The 18,920-nt window shown below is 38.2% G+C and overlaps 1 protein-coding gene across 4 annotated transcripts in view; it reads right to left on the bottom strand.

Moving 5' to 3' along the window:
- CELF2 (CUGBP Elav-like family member 2) overlaps positions 1 to 18,920 on the bottom strand; it is a 543,235-nt gene that overhangs the window by 289,447 nt on the left and 234,868 nt on the right. For all 4 annotated transcript variants that reach the window (XM_038154615.1, XM_038154614.1, XM_038154616.1 and 1 more), the window contains one exon: positions 15,152 to 15,187. Coding sequence is in view for 1 of the 4 variants with exons in the window: in XM_038154610.1 (XP_038010538.1) it covers positions 15,152 to 15,187 (36 nt within the window). In the remaining 3 variants the exon portion in view is untranslated. The remainder of the gene's footprint in view (positions 1 to 15,151; positions 15,188 to 18,920) is intronic.

Raw genomic sequence — 18,920 nt, 5'->3', positions numbered from 1 at the left:
TTTAAAGAGGAAGATGATCTTTTCTTCTTCTACCTCCCCTAACAGGGAATAGCTAGAGTATATTCACCTTCTTCTTCCAGTGAACCCCAATACAACCTTCAGTCTTACATTAGAGACCTTTCTGTATTCATATGCAATCCAAACAAATTCAAACCGTTGTCATCAGCTTTTTCTCCTATTTGCATTTTACTGACCTCTAATTAAACCAGTTCAGCAAGGTGTGATTCTTAAGCACTTTTTCCTAGTTCTGCTTCCTAACATACAAGCACTATGATAAATACTCCAAGAAAGGTAATTATGTATTTTATTAATAACTAGTGCTCAAAAATGCACAACACATTCTCACTTTACCATAGCCTTCAATTCATATGACTTACTTTGCCAAATGGTTTGCCAAGTGTTACCATACAATGGGTCATGTTCATCACTACAGAAACACAGTGTATTATTTCAAGAAAATGAAAACTGTAATCTCGGTCTCACTGAAACAATGGCAAAGACAAAAGTGAAACTTTTCTCCCTTAACTCCACTTGTCTCCAACATGGACCCTGATGCAGGGTTCCATGGGAGCCCTGATGCATAAGTTTCCTTTGAGTCAGCAGTGGAAACAGACAGGAATGATTCATACCTCTCCAATATGGAACTGTGGGATGAATCCTTTCACCTGAGAAGGTGGAGAGCTCAAGCTTGGCTTGCTTCAAAGCCAAGTAGGCACAACACAAACACCAGCTATGAATCATGCAAGTGAGGAACCACACAGAAACTCAACATTTCCAACGGAAATGAGGCTGTTTGCATTTTCACTTCCATACCAGAAAGTTTAGAATTTATATTTAAATTTTTTATTACATGCATTTCCCATCTCTTCTTTTTTAGATGTTTTTTTTCTGTGTATACCTCTCATAGAAAAACCCAGTCAGAAACCTCCATTCATAGTTAAATTGCAAAGCAAAAAACATCTTCAAAGCAACCATTTTATGTAAAGCACAACAGAAAGGATATACTGAAAATGAGAAGCTTCTACCAGAAAAGCACGATGAGGACCTTAGTTTTAACTCCTCATGTATGGTTTGGGGCCTGACCTTCAAGAACAAGGTCCTGTCTGCATGGATTGTGCATTTGGGTCATAGCCATGAGACATCATGGTAAAAGCCACACACCCTGTCCAGGCTGCAGCTGCAGGAGCATCCCAGTATCCTCCAGAAGCCTCCCACAGCAGGCTGGGTTCCTTTGGTCTGTGGATATGGGGATTTCTGAAAATAGACTGTAAAATCATTCCCAGCTGGCAATTTTCCTCTAGCATCAGAAGTGCATCCAGCATGCAAGGATTAGATGTGCCTTATTTCTATTTCTTTTTTGTATTACAGTGTAGAACTCTGTGTTTCCTGAACTTGAGCTCTTCCCCGGCAAACTCCCATTAGCTGAGCAGTATCATGTGGCTGCCTTTCTCCCCAGCTTCCTGGTCATGGGAGCTCAAGTCACAGGTTATAACATTAATCTGTGCAGCCTCTGCCCAAACCTACAAGATTCACACAAGCTCCGGAAGAAAGAAACCAAGCCAAAGCAGAGAAATCTCTCTGTGCCCCATCCCTTTGATGCCCTCCACCAATCCAGCAACATTTCAGTAATAACATATTGTGTGCAGACACAAAAACCCACACTTTAAATAATAGTCTTGTTACAAATTTGTAAACATCGCTAAAGAGCAATAATACCTCCCTTCACTGCTTGTTTTTGGAACAGCTGCTGTCACTGTTGCAGACCATCTGCAGATAGGAAGGTAACTTAGCAAATACTTCCAAAATCCTTCTGCTTAACGAGCAGGTAAGGAATGACAATCAAAAGCAGAGCTGCAGCAAGAGATGCTCGTGCTTCTGTGTTCCCACACTTTTAGCTCTTAGGGCTTTAATTTAAAGCTTTTGTTGATGAATTTGACCTGGGTTGGTTAAAGCCAACATGGCTCAACTGCCCTGCTGCTTGTGCAAGCATTTCCATGAGCACCAGAGGGATGCAGTCTAACTCAATCACTCTCTCTTCAGCCTTTAAAATAAGTTGTTTTATTTTTAAATATGAAGATCAGTCATTTGCTCCATCTGATGATCCCTCTCAGAAGATCTAAATTCACTGCTTGGCTTACTACCGAGCTCTCCTGAGTTCACCCTCCGGATTCTGATGCAGGGCAAGACATCCTGGTGGTTCTGCAAGGAATGAGACACAGACAAGCTCAAGGAAAGGAAAAGGACTGGGATGTGTAGAAAAGTGCTTGTTGTATGGGCAGCAGGAGGCAGCTCCAGGCGTGGGAGGTGAGAGATGGCAGCACGCTGGGAGTGGGAGAAGGCTACAAAGAAAGTCAGCTTTGAGAGAGGAGAGTGAGGAACATAAGGAATATCACAGTGTGTGGGATGAGATGAGAACAGGGATGTAGGTTTTTGGAGAACTTTAAAACAATTATAGGTTTTTCCATGGGAGGTTCTGTTTGACTAGATCAGAGAACTTGCTTCCTCCTTACGTGCCTTGAATTGAAGCTTTCTTTGAAAGAGCTTGCTAACACTATTCCATACTTTCAATTAACATTTTATTTAAATGCTTTAAGATAGTTTCTAGATATATTAAAGGCTTACTGATGAAATCTTGAATGTAATTTACATATCTAAGTCACATTTGCATTCAATAACAAGACAGCTTTCCAGTATGGAGCATGCCATCAATACCCCCTTTACTAGCATCTTGCTGAATTTCCCTAGCTGCAACCTTCATTTCAAATTCAAAAGGTTACAGATTTAACTGGGTAAAAAAAAAAAAAAAAAAAAAAAAAAAGAGATAGTGATATCATCAATGATAGTCATCTTTTCCAAACATTAGGGGAATGCATTGTAGAGTACCATTTTAACATGTACGTAGTTCTTCCACCACTTGGACATATCCTCAGGAGTTTCACAAGAGACACAAGCCTGTTTTTTATTTTAATATGCTTTGCCATTAAAAAGAAGAGGAGAAAGTGCTCATACCTTTCCTACAAATAAAGCACACAGTGTCAGTGTCTTTCCACAGTACATCTGCATACTTCCTTGGGGGATTTTTCATTATAAAATCATATCATAGTTATCAAGTCTCAGCACCATAAAGCACATATGGGATGTGTGATAAAAGCCCTTTTTTCTTTTCTTTTAATTTTTTTTTCAGTCAGGAAACACTGGTAAAAGAGACTGGTGGTGAAGCAGATTTTTTTAGGAAAGCACATTTTGAGAATTTCTACATGTAACGAAGTCTAAAAAACCTGGAGTGAGAAGCAAGTGATGACTGATGCATTGATGCCTGAGAGCAGCAGCCCACTGGTGAGTGTTGCACAGGCAGTACTGGACAGAGGAAAATTGTGTGCAACTGTCTCTAGTTACTCTGAGATGTTCTCACACAGCAGAGTATTATCAAAGATGGGTTTGATGGAGGTTTGGAGCTTTTTGTTTTGTCTTGTGTGTCTTTTTCTCATATTAGTGTGATTTTTCTCAGCTTAGACTTGATGCTTCACCATAAGATTTATAGAGACCATAAATTCTATAAGCCTCTAGAAGGTCAGAAGAGACCAGCTTTGATGAATGCAGAATATGGGGCAGGGGGGAGAATTTGTAGCCTTTCCTTATTTATTAGTAGTCCTTATTTCCTTATTTATTGCTTTTGTGGACTCAAGACACAATTCTAAATCTGTGCTTTGTCTTACAGAATTAAATTATTACAAGACTAAATTTATGAAAGGAAATGTGTTTTTGATTTTTCAGTTAATCCAAAGAAAGCATCACAGCTGAAAGTCAGAAGAAAACTGGACATTCCTATCTCTTGAAAAGGTAGAATAGGAGGAGTTATAAAAGCCATAAAAGCACAGAAAACAAGGATGGAAAGCAATGCCTTATTCTCTGAAAGAGGTTTGGGGTGAGGTTGAGAATATTTTCTTCAGATATTTCTTTCCAAGGCTGCTTTTCTCAACTTTGCCAGCCTGTTTTACGCTGCAGATGCCAGATAATTCCAGATGAAGAGACAAACCACTGCCTTTCTCCTGAACAACACCTCTTACACTGCTGTAAAGATAAACAGCTCCTGCCCCATTTTTTCTGTTATCCAGAACCATTAACAAAGCCCCACAGCACTCCACAAGCTAATAAAATATCACCTACTTCAGATAAAAAATTGAAAACCTCCTAGAGAACAGCAACCAAATTCGCATGCCAGACTTTCAACATCTGCCTGAGCTTAGAATTCTTTTTCAAATGGGTGAATGACTAAAAATGTCTGCTATGTCCCTGGCACAGTAAGATGAATTCAGGGTGGGAATTTTTTTTCCCATTTATGTCACATTACCTGATGGAGCTGCTGAAGGAAGTCAATCACTCACAAGACAAAATGGAAGGCAAAGAAATGAGCTTGAGTCTCTGGCTGCCTTGCTCTAACTATACAGCACTACAAGGAAGTACAGCTGACAAAGGTTTTCTCACTTCTTTAAAGAAACTTTTAAATTTTATTTTTTTAATCTCCTCAAGTCCTTGCCATTCATCAGACATGTTTTTTTTTTTTACAGAAAGACTTCAAGCAGTCGGTCTAAAACCCCTGCATTAATTCTGAGAGGTTCAGAGACTGGAGAAGTACTGGGGTTGTGGCACGAGTTCATGCATAGCTCCACCAAATCAATATCCCCTTTAAACCACATTGCTCTTTTTCACCTTGCAAGTTTTGAAAGAGAAGACATAAGTTGCTGCTTTAACTGAATGTTTTTCTCATATGATTTCTTTTCCTATTTCTGCATGTGCTGCATTATCCCAAGGGATTCTGTGGGGTTTTTTTTTCCTGCTCCAGCTACAGAACTGTTATTTCCAGAGGCATTCTCCATAACACAGAGGGAAAGCATCAGCACTACATCATTTCTACAGGAGAAAGCTAACAAGAAATGCCAATTAAAAGTTTCTGCTACTGTACATTCCATTCATAGTGTAATGAATACTGTCTTTGGAAATAGGAGGCAGCTGTCAAACACAGCTCTGGACACAATAGTGCAGCTCCTCTGAAGAATAGGTCATGGGGGGAAATCAATAAATAAAGTACCTTCATCATTAATCATTTTCTGAATTTTTAAATCAGCCAGATCATTTACAAGTTATCCACCAAGTTTCTTTTATTTTCTAGTGCTCAACTTGCAGTCCATGCTTTGGTTGCACAAGTTTCTGCTGATACCAAGACTGGCTGCAGCACTGAGCCCAGAGCTCCTCTGGGGTCACAGGGGCAATATCTGTTCTGTTATTAGAGAAATTACTCAGGGCAATTTCACAGTTCAGCAAAACAGACTTATTGCTTGCATGCACTGTGTGTGCATGCCTTAACAAGCACTTAAAGTTTTTCTACCTCTGTTCCTTTGTGCAAACATTCATCTTTAGCAGCATTAGAAATGTTAGTGAGTATGGCTTCTTTTCCTGCTTTAACAAGGAATTACTACCTTGCATATAATAAGGTTTCTACGGAGTTGGACTTCCCATCTCTGCTATAAATTCAGAGACAAAACAGTAAACTCTATGCTTAAGAGGAAAACAACAAAAAAAAGTAACAGGTGGCTTTTTAGTAACCGAATTACTTTTATTATTACATTCTGAATATTCAGTGTTAGCAGCAACCATCTCTTCTTGCAGATTTCTTTCCAAATTCAATTGCTGTGTCCCCGTTATCTCTGCAGAAATACATAGGGGCAGGACGAGGGAAAAGCAATGCTATTTCTGTGATATTTTATTTTACTTATTCTCAATGAAAATGAGAAGGTCCTTTTTACAGCTGCACAGCCTGTAATGTCAGATCCAAGCAATCAGCTAAAAAAAAAAAAAAAAGAAACCCACAGTCACTTTGCAGGTTTGAAATAAAAAAAAAGAAAAAATAAAAGAAAAAAGAGAAAGAAATCAATTCATGTTGTCACAGCCTATCTAGAGTCATATTGTCTCCAGCCATTGATAGAAAATGAGAACATCTGGGGATTCAATTACTCATGACATGAATAATAATATTTCATTTTTGTTAAATGAAACTTTATAGTTGCAGGAACTTCTGCTTACTGCTCCATGCAATCCTGGAATGAAATCTGCCAGCAACAAGCCACAGTTCCTTTGGCATCCATGAGCACATCAGCACAGGTGCATCTGTATCCCCCAACAGAAAAGCTTAAAAAAGAAACCAAATTTTGCACAGCTAGTTAAAAGGTGGGCTTCTGAGCTTCAAGCACAGAAGGTTTCCTAAATGTCACAGGCATCTTTTAAGATCTTGAATTAATAGCCTGGTTCAGAAAAGCACATTTATCCTTTGAACTAAAGTCAGTGGCACCCGCAGCTGTCCAGTATTTTCAATTAGCCAAAACCATGCCTCTAAATAGTATTGGAGCCATTTAGGGCCTTCTTTTTAGCTTCCAGTTTATGATTCTCAGTTCATGTTTCAAGGGGATGCTACCAAAACTGAGTTGCTATGTGTTTATTCTTCTTTCTTGATCAAGTAGAGCTGTCTATAGTCTTAGTGGCAATGCTGGGATCAAATCAGAGGATATTCATCTCACAGCAATGAGTAAGCAGCAATAGTCATGCTGAAATTGCACTGACTTGTGCAATCACTTGATATCAGCAGGACTGTTCTCCAAAATTAAGCATGTGAGCCACTGTGGCATTTGTATCTACAAGTTCAGAAGCAAAATATACAGAAAGGGCTGAAAGATCTCTGCTTTTATTGTTGGGTTGTTTTTTTTTTTTTTTGTGTCAGGTAAATCCTAGTTTTGTTTTCCTTCTTTCTTTCTCTATGGGCATTCATTAAGGTTAGATTACAGCAAAAACGCATGATTTGCTCTCAGTTTACATCACAGCTTTGCTGAGCCTTAAATGTTCCCTGCACAAAATGGTGCTGGAGCTCTAAAAGTTCCAAAGGGTCTGGATGAAAAATATTTTCCATTACAGCCTGGAGATGAGAAGCACCACGCTGGCACTTTGCTGCTGCAGAAGTGCTGTGTAGGACACAACTTGCAAAATGCTCTGGGAGGATGTACACAGGAAAGTGGGGTAGGTCCTCTGTGGCTCCAAACTGGCAAAACCTCCCCGCCAGTAAGAGGATTACCACGGTGAGACGCTGCTCCCGACACAGGAGTCTGGAGCTCAGGGTCTGCTGCTGACCACAGGAAAACTTTAGGGGCTGCCTGCTTCCAATGGCAAGATACAACCACAGAAATGGGTATCACCTCAAAGAAACAATCTCAAGTAAGCACCCTCAAAAAATAAAAAAAAAAAAACCAAACAGGCAGCACTTACTGCTTGCAGGTCTTGTGTCTGGCTTTATGCAACATTTCTATTCCCGCTGCGCTCGTTGCCTTTTAAAAATGTGCAACATTTATGGACTCCAGTAAAAATGTTTTTAATATAATGTAGATGAAGTATAAAGTGTTAACCTTGAACACCAGGGAATATGTTAGGATTTTTTTTTTAAACTCTTTCAATAATTTACTGAGAATTGTCTAAGATTTGCTTTTAGTTTATGGCAAATCTTTTGGAAACATTCAAATAGTTGCAATTTTTGTAAATGCTACAATAGCAGTGATTTCATAAATAAAAGCAATGCTCAGAAGGCAGAGAATGTTGAAGAGAGACGTAAGCCAGAGTCTCTGCTGTCTTAGGGAGAGCAGTGTGGGTTTCCTGACATTGCTCCATCCATGTCTCTTGCTACTGCTCTCCTGGGACCAATGGCAAGGATGGTGCTAAGAATTCTATATATGAGCAGCTCACTCCTAACTATTTATAAAACACATGATATAATACTCTATATTATGTAATATATGACACATGCCTTGTTCATGCTACAGCAAAGGCACTAAGATAGAGCTTCTCTGCCATGTTACCAAATCTCCACTTCAGTTGCTGGTTTGCTTCTCTGGAACCTGATGTGTGAACACTTCTCTTTCCCCCAGAAATGTATATTTACATCTGGAGTTATTCCCATAAGTTTCATCCTTTGCACTGAATTTCTAAATAACATTATTCTTGTGGTTTTAAGGGCTAAAGACACACTTAAGCAAAGGATACATACAGAGCACTAACTTGGAACAAAAGTATTTCAACTGAGCTGGGAAATGAAGTGAGGAGGGGAAATCAGGCCTTAAGTTGGTTTCATTTGCTGATTCTTGCACTGGACTGGCATCTCAAATCCACCTGCAATGGTGCCTTTCTCCCTCTTCATTCAAACTCCTTTTCAAAGGCTTATTTTTTGATCAAACCCAGGAAATACCATTCTTATGTCAGTCAAATGTTCTCCACAGGCCAATGTAAATTTAACTTAAACCAGCAAGATATTGCAGTGCTATTAAGTGGGACAGATAATGAACCTAAATAACTGCTCAATCTTGTTAGTGTGGCCCTCATACACCTTCTGTGTTTCTTCAAGCCCTGCTGCTTAGCATTCATGCTGCCTGATTTGAGACTAAAATTAGATTATAGGAATGCGTGCTTTTTACAAGAGGTCTTCCATTTGTTCCATAAAGTATTTAGTACTCTTTAGGCACTGTATAAATAAAAATAATCGTGATCTTGGAATTCACCTTCAGGAATGGAAATTAAGAGATCTAAGTCTTTTCATTTCTACTGCACGTTATCCTCATTGGGCACGTTTAGCAATGCTTTGTAAAACAAGTTAAAAAGATGCTTGGAAGTCTGGTTAAGGTGAATAACAGAAAAAAGAAAAAAAAAGAGAAGGGAATATGTCTGTAGTTTTAGATCTTCACAATAGGGAATAAAAACAAAAGCTCTACCAGACTTTTAAGATAAAAATCTGCTGTCAAATTCATTAACGTTTTTGAGAGATGCCTACAGTTGCTGGGGAAAAATAGTTGTGGGTTCCAAAACAGGACTCTGAGTAAAATCACTTACACTCAGTTTTAGGATTCAAAGACTACATACAATTGTGAACCCTTTCAGGGCTGCTGTGATTTCTGAGGGCTCTGCGCTGTGAGAAGGGCTCCTGCATTCTGGGTCAGAGCTGTATCAAGTCCAGCAATGATTTCTGTCTGACTTTCCCCCCTCCTTCCCAGGATCTATATTTAGGACTTAAGTACAAAATATTGGAAGTTTTTTTGAGGTTAAACATGCCAATGTCCTCAAAACTCCAGCAGGCCTCAGCTTACGTCACTTGGCACTTTAACACTTATGAAAGTCTGGCTGCTCACAGTAAATTAAAGCTATCATCAGGTGAAACATTTAGTCTGTGCAAATTCCCCCAGGCTCCATTTTCAGGCAATGGAGAAAGAAAAACAATTCCCAAGGTTATTCACCTTGCCCTGAGATGAGGCACCTATTTTTCTCCATTTCTCCCCGGTTCTTTTGACAGAGGACTTTTGTGATAGCTAAATTTAGGCAATATGAATCCTGCCATTGGTATCTTTGCAATTTTTGAATGAGAGTCATCAGTAAGCACATATGGATAATCACCTCTATGCTCCTTAGGCTCCTCTTAAGATTTTAAAAATATCTCTTTAGAAAGGGATCAGATTGCACATAAGTGTGTTTTAAGATTATCATTAGCTGTAAAAAACATGTTTCAAAATGGCTGTAAAACAACAACAAAAAGAGATATGTAGACAGCTACTACAAGGAATAGCTCCATGTTGCATTTTAAGGATAATGAAGCTTTACTTAGAAAAAATAAAAATCAGAGTAGTGAAGAGACCTCATGTATTATTTCCTCAAAACCTCCAGATTCACTTATAATAGCATCAAACTTGTTACCAACCCAAATAATTACTGTAATTTATATTCCAGTGCCTCAAAGACCAAGCACCATCAGGGCATTCCTCTACAGCAGATACAATGGGGTATAGGCAGTCCTGCTTCCAGCGCAGAAAAGCAGCTTAAAGGTTAGATGAAAGAAGTAACTCTTCAAAATGAGCATCTGAGGCAAAGAAGAAGGTCAAACATCAGATTCTTTTACACATTATTTTTTTTAATAGAGGAGTGATTAGTTTAATTCAAGTCTCATTTCAAAATAAGTACTTTCTTTGGAAAATAGCAGGCATCCAAATTATGGAAAATCTGATCTTTAAGACAGTTGAGAACATTTAAATATCGAGGGCTGGAATCTTCTTCTTTTCTTTTTAATGATGATGTTTAGGAAAAGATAGAAGATGATATCATTTCCAAAAACCAGCTCTGGATTGCTGCATATAGTTTGACATTCAAGATATTTTAATGTTATCAGCTAGCACTGCCTGCCATCCAGGATGAGCAATGTTTTCTTGACCAATTATTTATATGCCTCAAAAACAAGAGTGAGTTTTGAGAAAGGATTTATTTGAAGGTGGAAAGCAAAACTTCTCCATTAGAAGAGAGGATCACAAATGGCCAAATACCTGCTTTATTTAAGGGAGAATAAAGCTTCAGTAAATGTTTTGTGAGGGTATGGAAAATTCTGTCACAGTTTGGCAGAGACATGCCTGGCGTAGGCGGGTGGGCATTCAAGCCTGACATAACTGGCAAAGCAGCAGTGGTGACATGAGAGGACATGAAAACATGAGAGGTGAAAGGTATGACCTGGTGTTCTCAGAGGGAGAGAAGTTGCTTGCCAGAATATCTCAGCTGGGAGGCAACCAAAAGTGCCAACACAGAAGGCAACCCCAGCTCCCACCGTCTGTGCAAAGCCAGTGAAGACAGCAGAGAGATGTCAGGTTGGTCTTTAGACCATGCCCCTATTACTGTCAGGAAAAAATCCTTTTCATTTCATAGTAATTAAAATGCTCATAGATGTTTTATTAACTCACTCTACAGAGCCACATAGATTTTATAATTCATCCAAGCACTTACAAGTAGTTACTTGTGTTAGGCTGTCAAGACAGAAATGATTCAAAACCTTGTGTACTGAGCTTCTTGGAAGACATATCATTCCCTAACACAATGGTATTAGAAAGACTGCTGACAGATAGTGATCAAGAGATTTCATTTTGCTTGTCATATGGTGGGTTGCCAATTCTTCTTTTTGCTTTAGATAAAAGCTTAGTTGCATTAGATTTCAATAATGGTGAAGTTGTAGGTTAACATTTTTCAAAAGCACCAAAGTGACTTCAGTACTTAAATTCTATTTTCAAAATGCTGTAGATACCTGAGAACAGAAGTCTCTGCAGTAAATGGAACTGAGACATTATCAAAGAAATTTATGGAATGGTGGGGAATAAACCCCAACTCAAGAGGGCCAAAGTTTGTACCCTTCTCCAGACCACAGGTTTAAAATATATTAAGTTTGTAGATGACTAAGATTCAAGGACAAGCCAAAGATTTACATTTCCATTTTGAACATACTTGCTTGTTTTAACACCAATGTATCCACTGCAGATTTCCTCCCACAGTTCTAAAAAAATTTCTAAATGACAATTTTAAGATGGCCTTCACCTCAAAATACAAGATTCCCTGAGTTTTGCTCAAGATTTAAGCAGGCGATTCAGCGATATTTCTGCAAAGTTTTCCATTAAAAATATATATGCAAATTATTAGCTTGACTTTTCCCCCTTATTTTAAGAGCTTAGAGGAGGAAGTGGCCGTTTAAACTTTACTCCCCCCTTGAGTGAAATGAAAAATTGAACCAGTACATAAAGTGGAAAAGTAGCCCAGATTTTCCTTCTGTTAATACTAACCTAGTATTAAGCAAATAAATAATCCATGCTGTTAGTCTATATTTAAAATATTTGTTCTTCTTTAAATATAAAGTAACTTTCACAGAAACAAACAGAAGTGGCTAGAGACTGAAATCATTCCTTTGAAACTGAAGCTGAGCATTTTCTCCTTTAAGCTCCAAACATCATCTCCCTCGTGCCCATAGGGCTTCACACTGTGCTCCAGGACTCCATTCATTCCCTGCTCCCCTCCACTGCTGGGCTCAGAGGCTGGCCCAGAAAAGGCTGGTTACAAGCTTAGCTTCCCCAAGATTTCAGAAGTTTATCTCCATTCATTAATTGCCTTTTTTTTTAATGGTGAATTTCTCAAGTTAAACTGTATGTTTTCTAATACTTTTAGTTTGCTCTGTTATTGCAGGTACTGACTATGTAATGTTGAGAGCAAACACATTTGAAACACAACTGCCATAGCAGCTATAGAGCATCTAAAAGGAAAAAAAAATAGGCCAGACCTTTATTAAATTTTAAAAGTATGCCTTCGCTACACTCTTGTAAAGATTCAAATAGGGTATTCAAATCTCTAGAGATCACCAGTATAATTTCTTTATCATGTTCCATTTAAAATTTAATTATGTAGTCTACAACAAGAAGTATCTGAGTACTTTAAATAGGTCATGCAATGAACAACTTAATATTATTGTAAAGTTTTCCTTGTGAAGATCTCTTCTTTGATGTGCTGTTGCACACAGAAAGCCTTTCTTCGAAAAAACAATATACATTCATGGCTATAATAATGTCATTTAATATAAAAATTGTAAAGCTTCTTTATCACATTAAAGTCTGAATTTTCAATTCATTCTCTAGCCTGAGCTTCCTGAAATCATCAGAAATAACTGGTAAATTAGAACTGACACAATGTAATTGTACTGAACATTTTTATATCTTTCTACAGGCAAAGTTAATCTATTATCTTTCCTACTAAATGATGTCCACCAACTCACATTTTTCTATTTTTGCCTATCAGTGATACACATACTTCAGTGGCAAGAGGAAGGGTGATTTCTTCCTTTAAATATAATCATTAGAGAACCATCAGCAGTATTTAATGGAAAATGAATATATTAAAAAGCCACATTTACTGAGACACTTTGTTGTATTTGTTTGTTTTTTTTTAATGCACATATGTAACCTCTCTTGGTTACTACTGAGATGAGAAAATATTCAAAATATACTCCTCTGTACTTCTGACTAATTACAGGGCTTTATGGGAGCGAATCCCTAATTCCACCTCTTTAACTGAAGTATGACAAAATCAGAAGGGGTTTTTGAGGCTTTTTTTAATGACAACAACAACAACAACAATAAATAATTAATGCCACCAGTGCCTAAACTTTCTTGACAGCCAGACAAAATATTCCAAGTACAGAAACATCTGTTCACATTTATGCCACTTGCAGTGAAAACTCTTTCACCGGGTTTGCAAGTGCATGAAAATGATTTGATCAATCCTGGCCACAAATACATCCAAGAGTAGTCATTGCTCTGGGAAAAGGCATTGTGTTTGCCTGAACAACGGAGAGTTGGATTCCTGGTGTTACAGGAGACTTGCTCTGCCCCACTGGCCAAAACACAGTGATGGGAATCCCAGCAATGATGGGAAAGTGGAGATTAATTTTGTCATTTTAAGGTGCAACACCTGAAATTTTATGTTATAAAGTGGTTTCAGGGTGAAGGTGAAGAAGATGTGGGGAAATTAAGACTATTTTACTGCTATGAATTAATAATAGCAAAGTGAGTCACTTGACGTTTGAAAGGAGAACAAAAAATATTAGATTACTACATCACAACATAAGATTAAAAACCCCAAGGAGCTGTTTGTTTAGAGAAAATCAGGAACAGGTGAATCCTGGAGAAGACTGGAGGACAAGCCAACCTGTGCCTAGCTGGAAACATTTGCTTTAAATCATGACAAGATCATTTGGTTTAATATTTATAACACAATTACAATGCTTTGTGCACATTGCTGGTATAATCTGATTTTACTTGTGACATCTTACTGCAGTTGAAATTAAAGCCTTGTGGTAATAATTCAAAAAGCACATTTAGACAATCATTAATGGCAAGTTCGAAACGGGATGTTTATTCAAGCACTTATGTGTCTCATTTTAACTTTAATTTGAAGTGGAATTCATTTCTGCAGTGTAAGGACTCCATGTTTCCAGTATATTAGTCCTATAATACCTCACCAAGTGCCGTGAAACTGGATTATTTTTTTCTTTTTTGGTATATGTGTGTGTACGAAGAAATGCTATTATTTTGCAAGGAAGATGAACAAAATTTTTGGTGTCTGGTAGGCCTGATCACTGGTCAGCTCTTCAAACACATTTGCAAAATTGCAGCATATTTGCTTGCACAGCCACGGAGGCCAAGTGACAATAAGCCATAAAAAGAAATGTATCTATTAAAGAAACAAATCATATAAATCACATAAATTTGTACACACAGAACAAAGGTGTACATTACACAGGGAGAAATCATCATTTATAGTGCAAATATATGTTTTTACAGCTTACCAATATAAAAAAGTCAATAAATACACACCACACACCCTCTAAAGAAAGGTGGATATTTTTTCTCTGCCTTAGAATCAGCAGCATCTTGCACATATTATCATGCTTAAAGAAAACTGTCCTTCCGGTTGAAATATTCCTTTTACATTATATGTTGTTTGAACTACAACACTGCTTTAATCAGAGGACAGCAAAACCCCCAAAAGCATAACCTCACTAAAACCCCTTGCACCTCAGAGAGCAAAACCAGTGGCAGAAGGTACAAGAGGCCTGAGACCATCTTTTTTAACTCACCAGGCACTGCTGACAGATTACCATATCAGATTTTTATGTTTCCCTTCTCTCCACCCTTTTCTCTATCTGCATGATTACAGCATTTTATTGCATTCTCCGACAATATGTAGACAGGTTTCTCTTCAAAAACCTCTACAGCAGCCTGGGAGCCTTGTCTACTTCTATTATTTTATGAAAAGGTTTCTCAGCATAGAAGAATTTGGTCTAAGCTGCTTTCCTGTTTTCCAAATGAAAATGCCTTAAGATCACAGCTTTTTTTTCCCTCCTACCTCCAAGTTTCCCTCCTCTCATCCCTCAGGTGAGATGTAAAGCAAAAGCCAAACCACCTGCCATGGGTATAATTGCACAGCTGGAAGGAAGCCACAGCTGGGATTTTTCTCATCAGGTGCACAACTGTGCTGAGCCTCAAAGCAACTTCAGCCCGTCGCTTTAAGCTGTGTGGGCTTGGCTGTGCCAGTATTTCAGTGTCATTTGTCTGTCTGTGGCACGCAGGGAGCGTTCTCCTCTCTGCACCCCCAGTTCTCAGTATCCCAGCAGTTTTCCCTAGGAAAAGGATCATGTTCTGCCTCCAAAGGTCGTGCTTCTTTCAGCACCTTCCAGACATTGACACACAGATGCAGTTTAGAGCAACTTGCTTACCTTGGTAACGTTCCAGATAACTCTGTGGCACTCTCTCTGAAAGACACAAAGGGAGGAAAACTTAGTTTGTGTTTTAAACAGCTATAAAATTTTTAAGATGCCTTTGTAGTGCTTGTGTTTTATAGGAGTGCAGACACACATCCACGGCTCCGTGCGCAAACTCGTCACTGGTGGATGCGGTGCCCCCCTGATCACATACAAAAGAATGTGAAAAAGCAGACGATGGAGTGTGATCTAAGGATCTATCAGAATCGAGTTCTCCGTGGTACAATTACTCATTTTTTTAGGCATAAAATTATCACTATTTCAAATGCCAGCACTGCATGATCTTACATAGACAAAACGTAGCACTGGGCCAATTTTCCAGTGGAAAATGTTCCCTTTTATTTCAGTGCTGCAGCAAAAGCAAGGCATTAGACAGTTCTACAAGCGGGTTATGTATTGAGAAAATGCCATGTTAATGTTAAATCTTCTTATGCTGGTCCTAAACAACAGCTATTTTTCCAAATATGTGACTTTTCGTCCAATTTACTTGTCTGAAACGCTTTTGTGGGTGTGCAATTTGTTTGAGGGAAGCTGAGTGCGAGATGGTGAAAGTGCGGTAATGTAGTGGTATGTCACATTAAAGTACAATTAAATACATTGCCATTACCTATGTACACACAGGCCTTAAAATATATCCCAGATTTATCACCACTGCATGTCCTTGTTTCCCTCCCCAGCAAATTTGCCTAGACCTTATCCAAGAATCAGGAAAACAGTTGGATAGCTCCATTTCTCATTTCTCTCCCATATTTAGGACCTTAAAAAAAACCAGCAAGAAGGCATAAGAGACTTAATTGTCTTAGACTTGACCAGATGCCTATCTCATTCCACAATTTTCTTGTCCAATTACAAAATTTATATCCAATATACAAATTTTCTGCATGAAAGGTAACTGGTTAGTTCGTATCCTGTTTGTTTCAGCTGAGATAGGAACTGCAAAATTTCGCATCTGTAGATGGAACTTAGGGTATGGAACTATTCTCAACATAATATTTTCTTATTATTTACAGCAGAGAAAATCCTTCCATTCACTTTTACAGTTGGAGGGGAATCATTTTTTTAAGGGGAGGTGGTAGCAATTAAGATAGGTCCCAAAATCTTCCTTGCCTAAGCAATTTCCAAAATTATGGATCTAGCGATCTCTTTGTTGTGAAACAGCCCTATATATTTTTGTTGCAAGAGTATGAACCTTATATATACATATTGAACCCCAAAGGCTAATTTATTTATGAATCCAAGGGAAAAACAATAAAGAAATAAATTTTTGAAGGCTCTTCTAGAGTTTCCCCATGTTCTGAAGTCACTTTTCTTGATGGGGCAACTACAGAATTAATATATTAAAACTACAATAATTCAGAGCTCCTCTTCAGGAGCTCTTTCTAGATCCATCTAGTGCTTTTTAGCCCTACATTAAATGTGAGCAGCTATGGGGGTCTAATTTTTTTCAATTACATTTTTTTATTTATTGGACATCCGACAGTGACACCAGGCTTTTTCCTTGATGGTTACACTGACAGTTGCATTCTCCATGACAATGCCAGAGGAATTGAAATGGTCCCTCTAAACGTGCATGGCTTTGTATTTTCAGAGTCTCTTTCTCCAAGCTGTGCAGTTTACTGGGCTCAGAAGGTTGCCTTAAACCTCCCAGTGCTTTGCTTCAAAAGGCACAGATCAGAACTGTGTTCAGTGGTTGCAAAGAGGATTAGGCAAGAAATAAAAAATGGCTCACACCCTTTTATTGCATGCACCATTCAGCAACAGTCCAGCAGATATTTAAGCTCCCTCAGAAAAAGACAGTTCCCACCCCAGCTAAGGCAGACAGGTACATATTTAGCAGGTGTCTGTGATGAACAAAGTCCATGGTATAAATGATATCAAAGGTGGGAGCCAGGAGAAAGAGCAAGTGAATGCAACAAGATAAGAAAAAGAAATTAGAGTAGAGCAATACAGACTCCATTTCTATGGGGTTATTTGATACAGCTGTACATTTTAGATATTTTATTTTCATTAAACTCCTGCACACTGGTAACACACCACCTTATTTTCCAAGCCCTACTCATGACTTATACACTTCAAAGAATTAGTATGATATTTTTTGTAACCTATCAAAGAACCAAATCACTAAATGGTTCCAACAGTCAGGACATTTCCCCCTTACACTGTTAATCCCAGACATCATCTCTTTTCATTGAAATGCTTTTTTTTTTTTTTTGAAGGAAAGAACCTGGATCTGGGCATCTCTTTGTTTCTATTTCTAAAGGGGCTCTGTAGCCTTCAGCTACCCATTACTGTTCCAATAACAGAATGGCACAAACCTTATTGCTTTAGGGTATGGCAGCACATTTTATAAAATAGCAGTTGCTCATCCAGCTTAAAGAGACAACCAGGCACATCATGGGTGGGTGCTGCAGGAAGCATCAAGAAGCAGAATCATGAAGGTTTAAAAGAGGATGTTAAACTGGAACCACACTCTCAGTTTCTGAGCAGAGCAGTGAGTGATTTGTGCTTCTAAATTTCTAAAGATTTTCATTCTTGTTAACTAACTCTCTCTACAAGGGATGTTAGCATCGTGGAAACAATTATTAAATAGTCGATGCAGTGGTAAAAAAATCTGAATGTGATCAGAATGTTACACAAAGACACTGAAGGTGTTTAACAGGCATTTTTAGTGTAATTAATTTTGTTGCAAATTTCACATTTGGTCAGATCAAATTCCATTTTTGGAATTTTTTGAGCAAAAATATGTAAGGTAATGGTTTTTGAAATACACATCCAACTCAAATAAAACTCAAAATCACAAGTAAAAGTCTGATTAGTTCCTAACTATCCAAAGATTTCACTGCTCCTCATCAACTCAGTAAACACTTCTACCATAAAAACAAATTAACCCCATGTTAGATCATGAAACTAAAAATATTATTTCCCAGAAAACAAACACAATTATCCCCACCATGCCATTGAAAATAAATGATACATGGACTGCTGAAGATGGTTAATGTCCATGGTAAGTGCTCCTATAAATATCAGGAATTGAAACACCACTCTATAAATATGTTTCATGGGCGTTTAAAAAAGAAAATCTTTTGGAGCAAATTACTCATCAAGAAAACCCTTTAAGTTTGTTTAAAGATAATAGATACTCACTCTGTAGTCATTCAAGAAACTGAAACGAGACTTGCACAACCAATTTTCAGACCCCTAGTACTCCCCAACGACACACACAATAAATATAACTCACAATTTACTGTATCTACAGGAAGCAAAAAATTCCTGGATGAAAACAAGAAGATAATACTCAAAGGGACAATGAATATAAGATCATGTATTTTTATGTCCTGCCAGAGATATGAAAGGATGACCTTGAAAAAGAGTGAGGATGGAAACTTGAGTACTTTGTCAGAGCTGCCCTGAATTCCACTGAAATCAGCTCCAATGCAAATGGGATGAGATGATGCTCAACAGGGTTAAGGCAAGGAGAGGACCTGGCTGAAAACCCTGGAAAAGCTGTGACAAGGAAGGTGGCATTATGGAAGAGCAGGGAAGCATTTCCAGGTAGGTAATTTACAATTTCTAAGCATTTTGTGTTCAGCTGCAAAGGACAGATTTGGGACAACATGATCTGTGTGCATGGAAGATGTAGGTGCTGTTGAAACCAGGAGGGTGCTGGGTGGGAGGTCTGCACCCCAAAATATTGCACCCTCCCATGGGGTCTGGAAAAGAAGCA

The sequence above is a fragment of the Motacilla alba genome, chromosome 1A, assembly GCF_015832195.1.
Source record: "Motacilla alba alba isolate MOTALB_02 chromosome 1A, Motacilla_alba_V1.0_pri, whole genome shotgun sequence".
Taxonomy (NCBI): Eukaryota; Metazoa; Chordata; class Aves; order Passeriformes; family Motacillidae; genus Motacilla; species Motacilla alba.
This window is presented reverse-complemented; position numbering and strand designations above follow the sequence as displayed.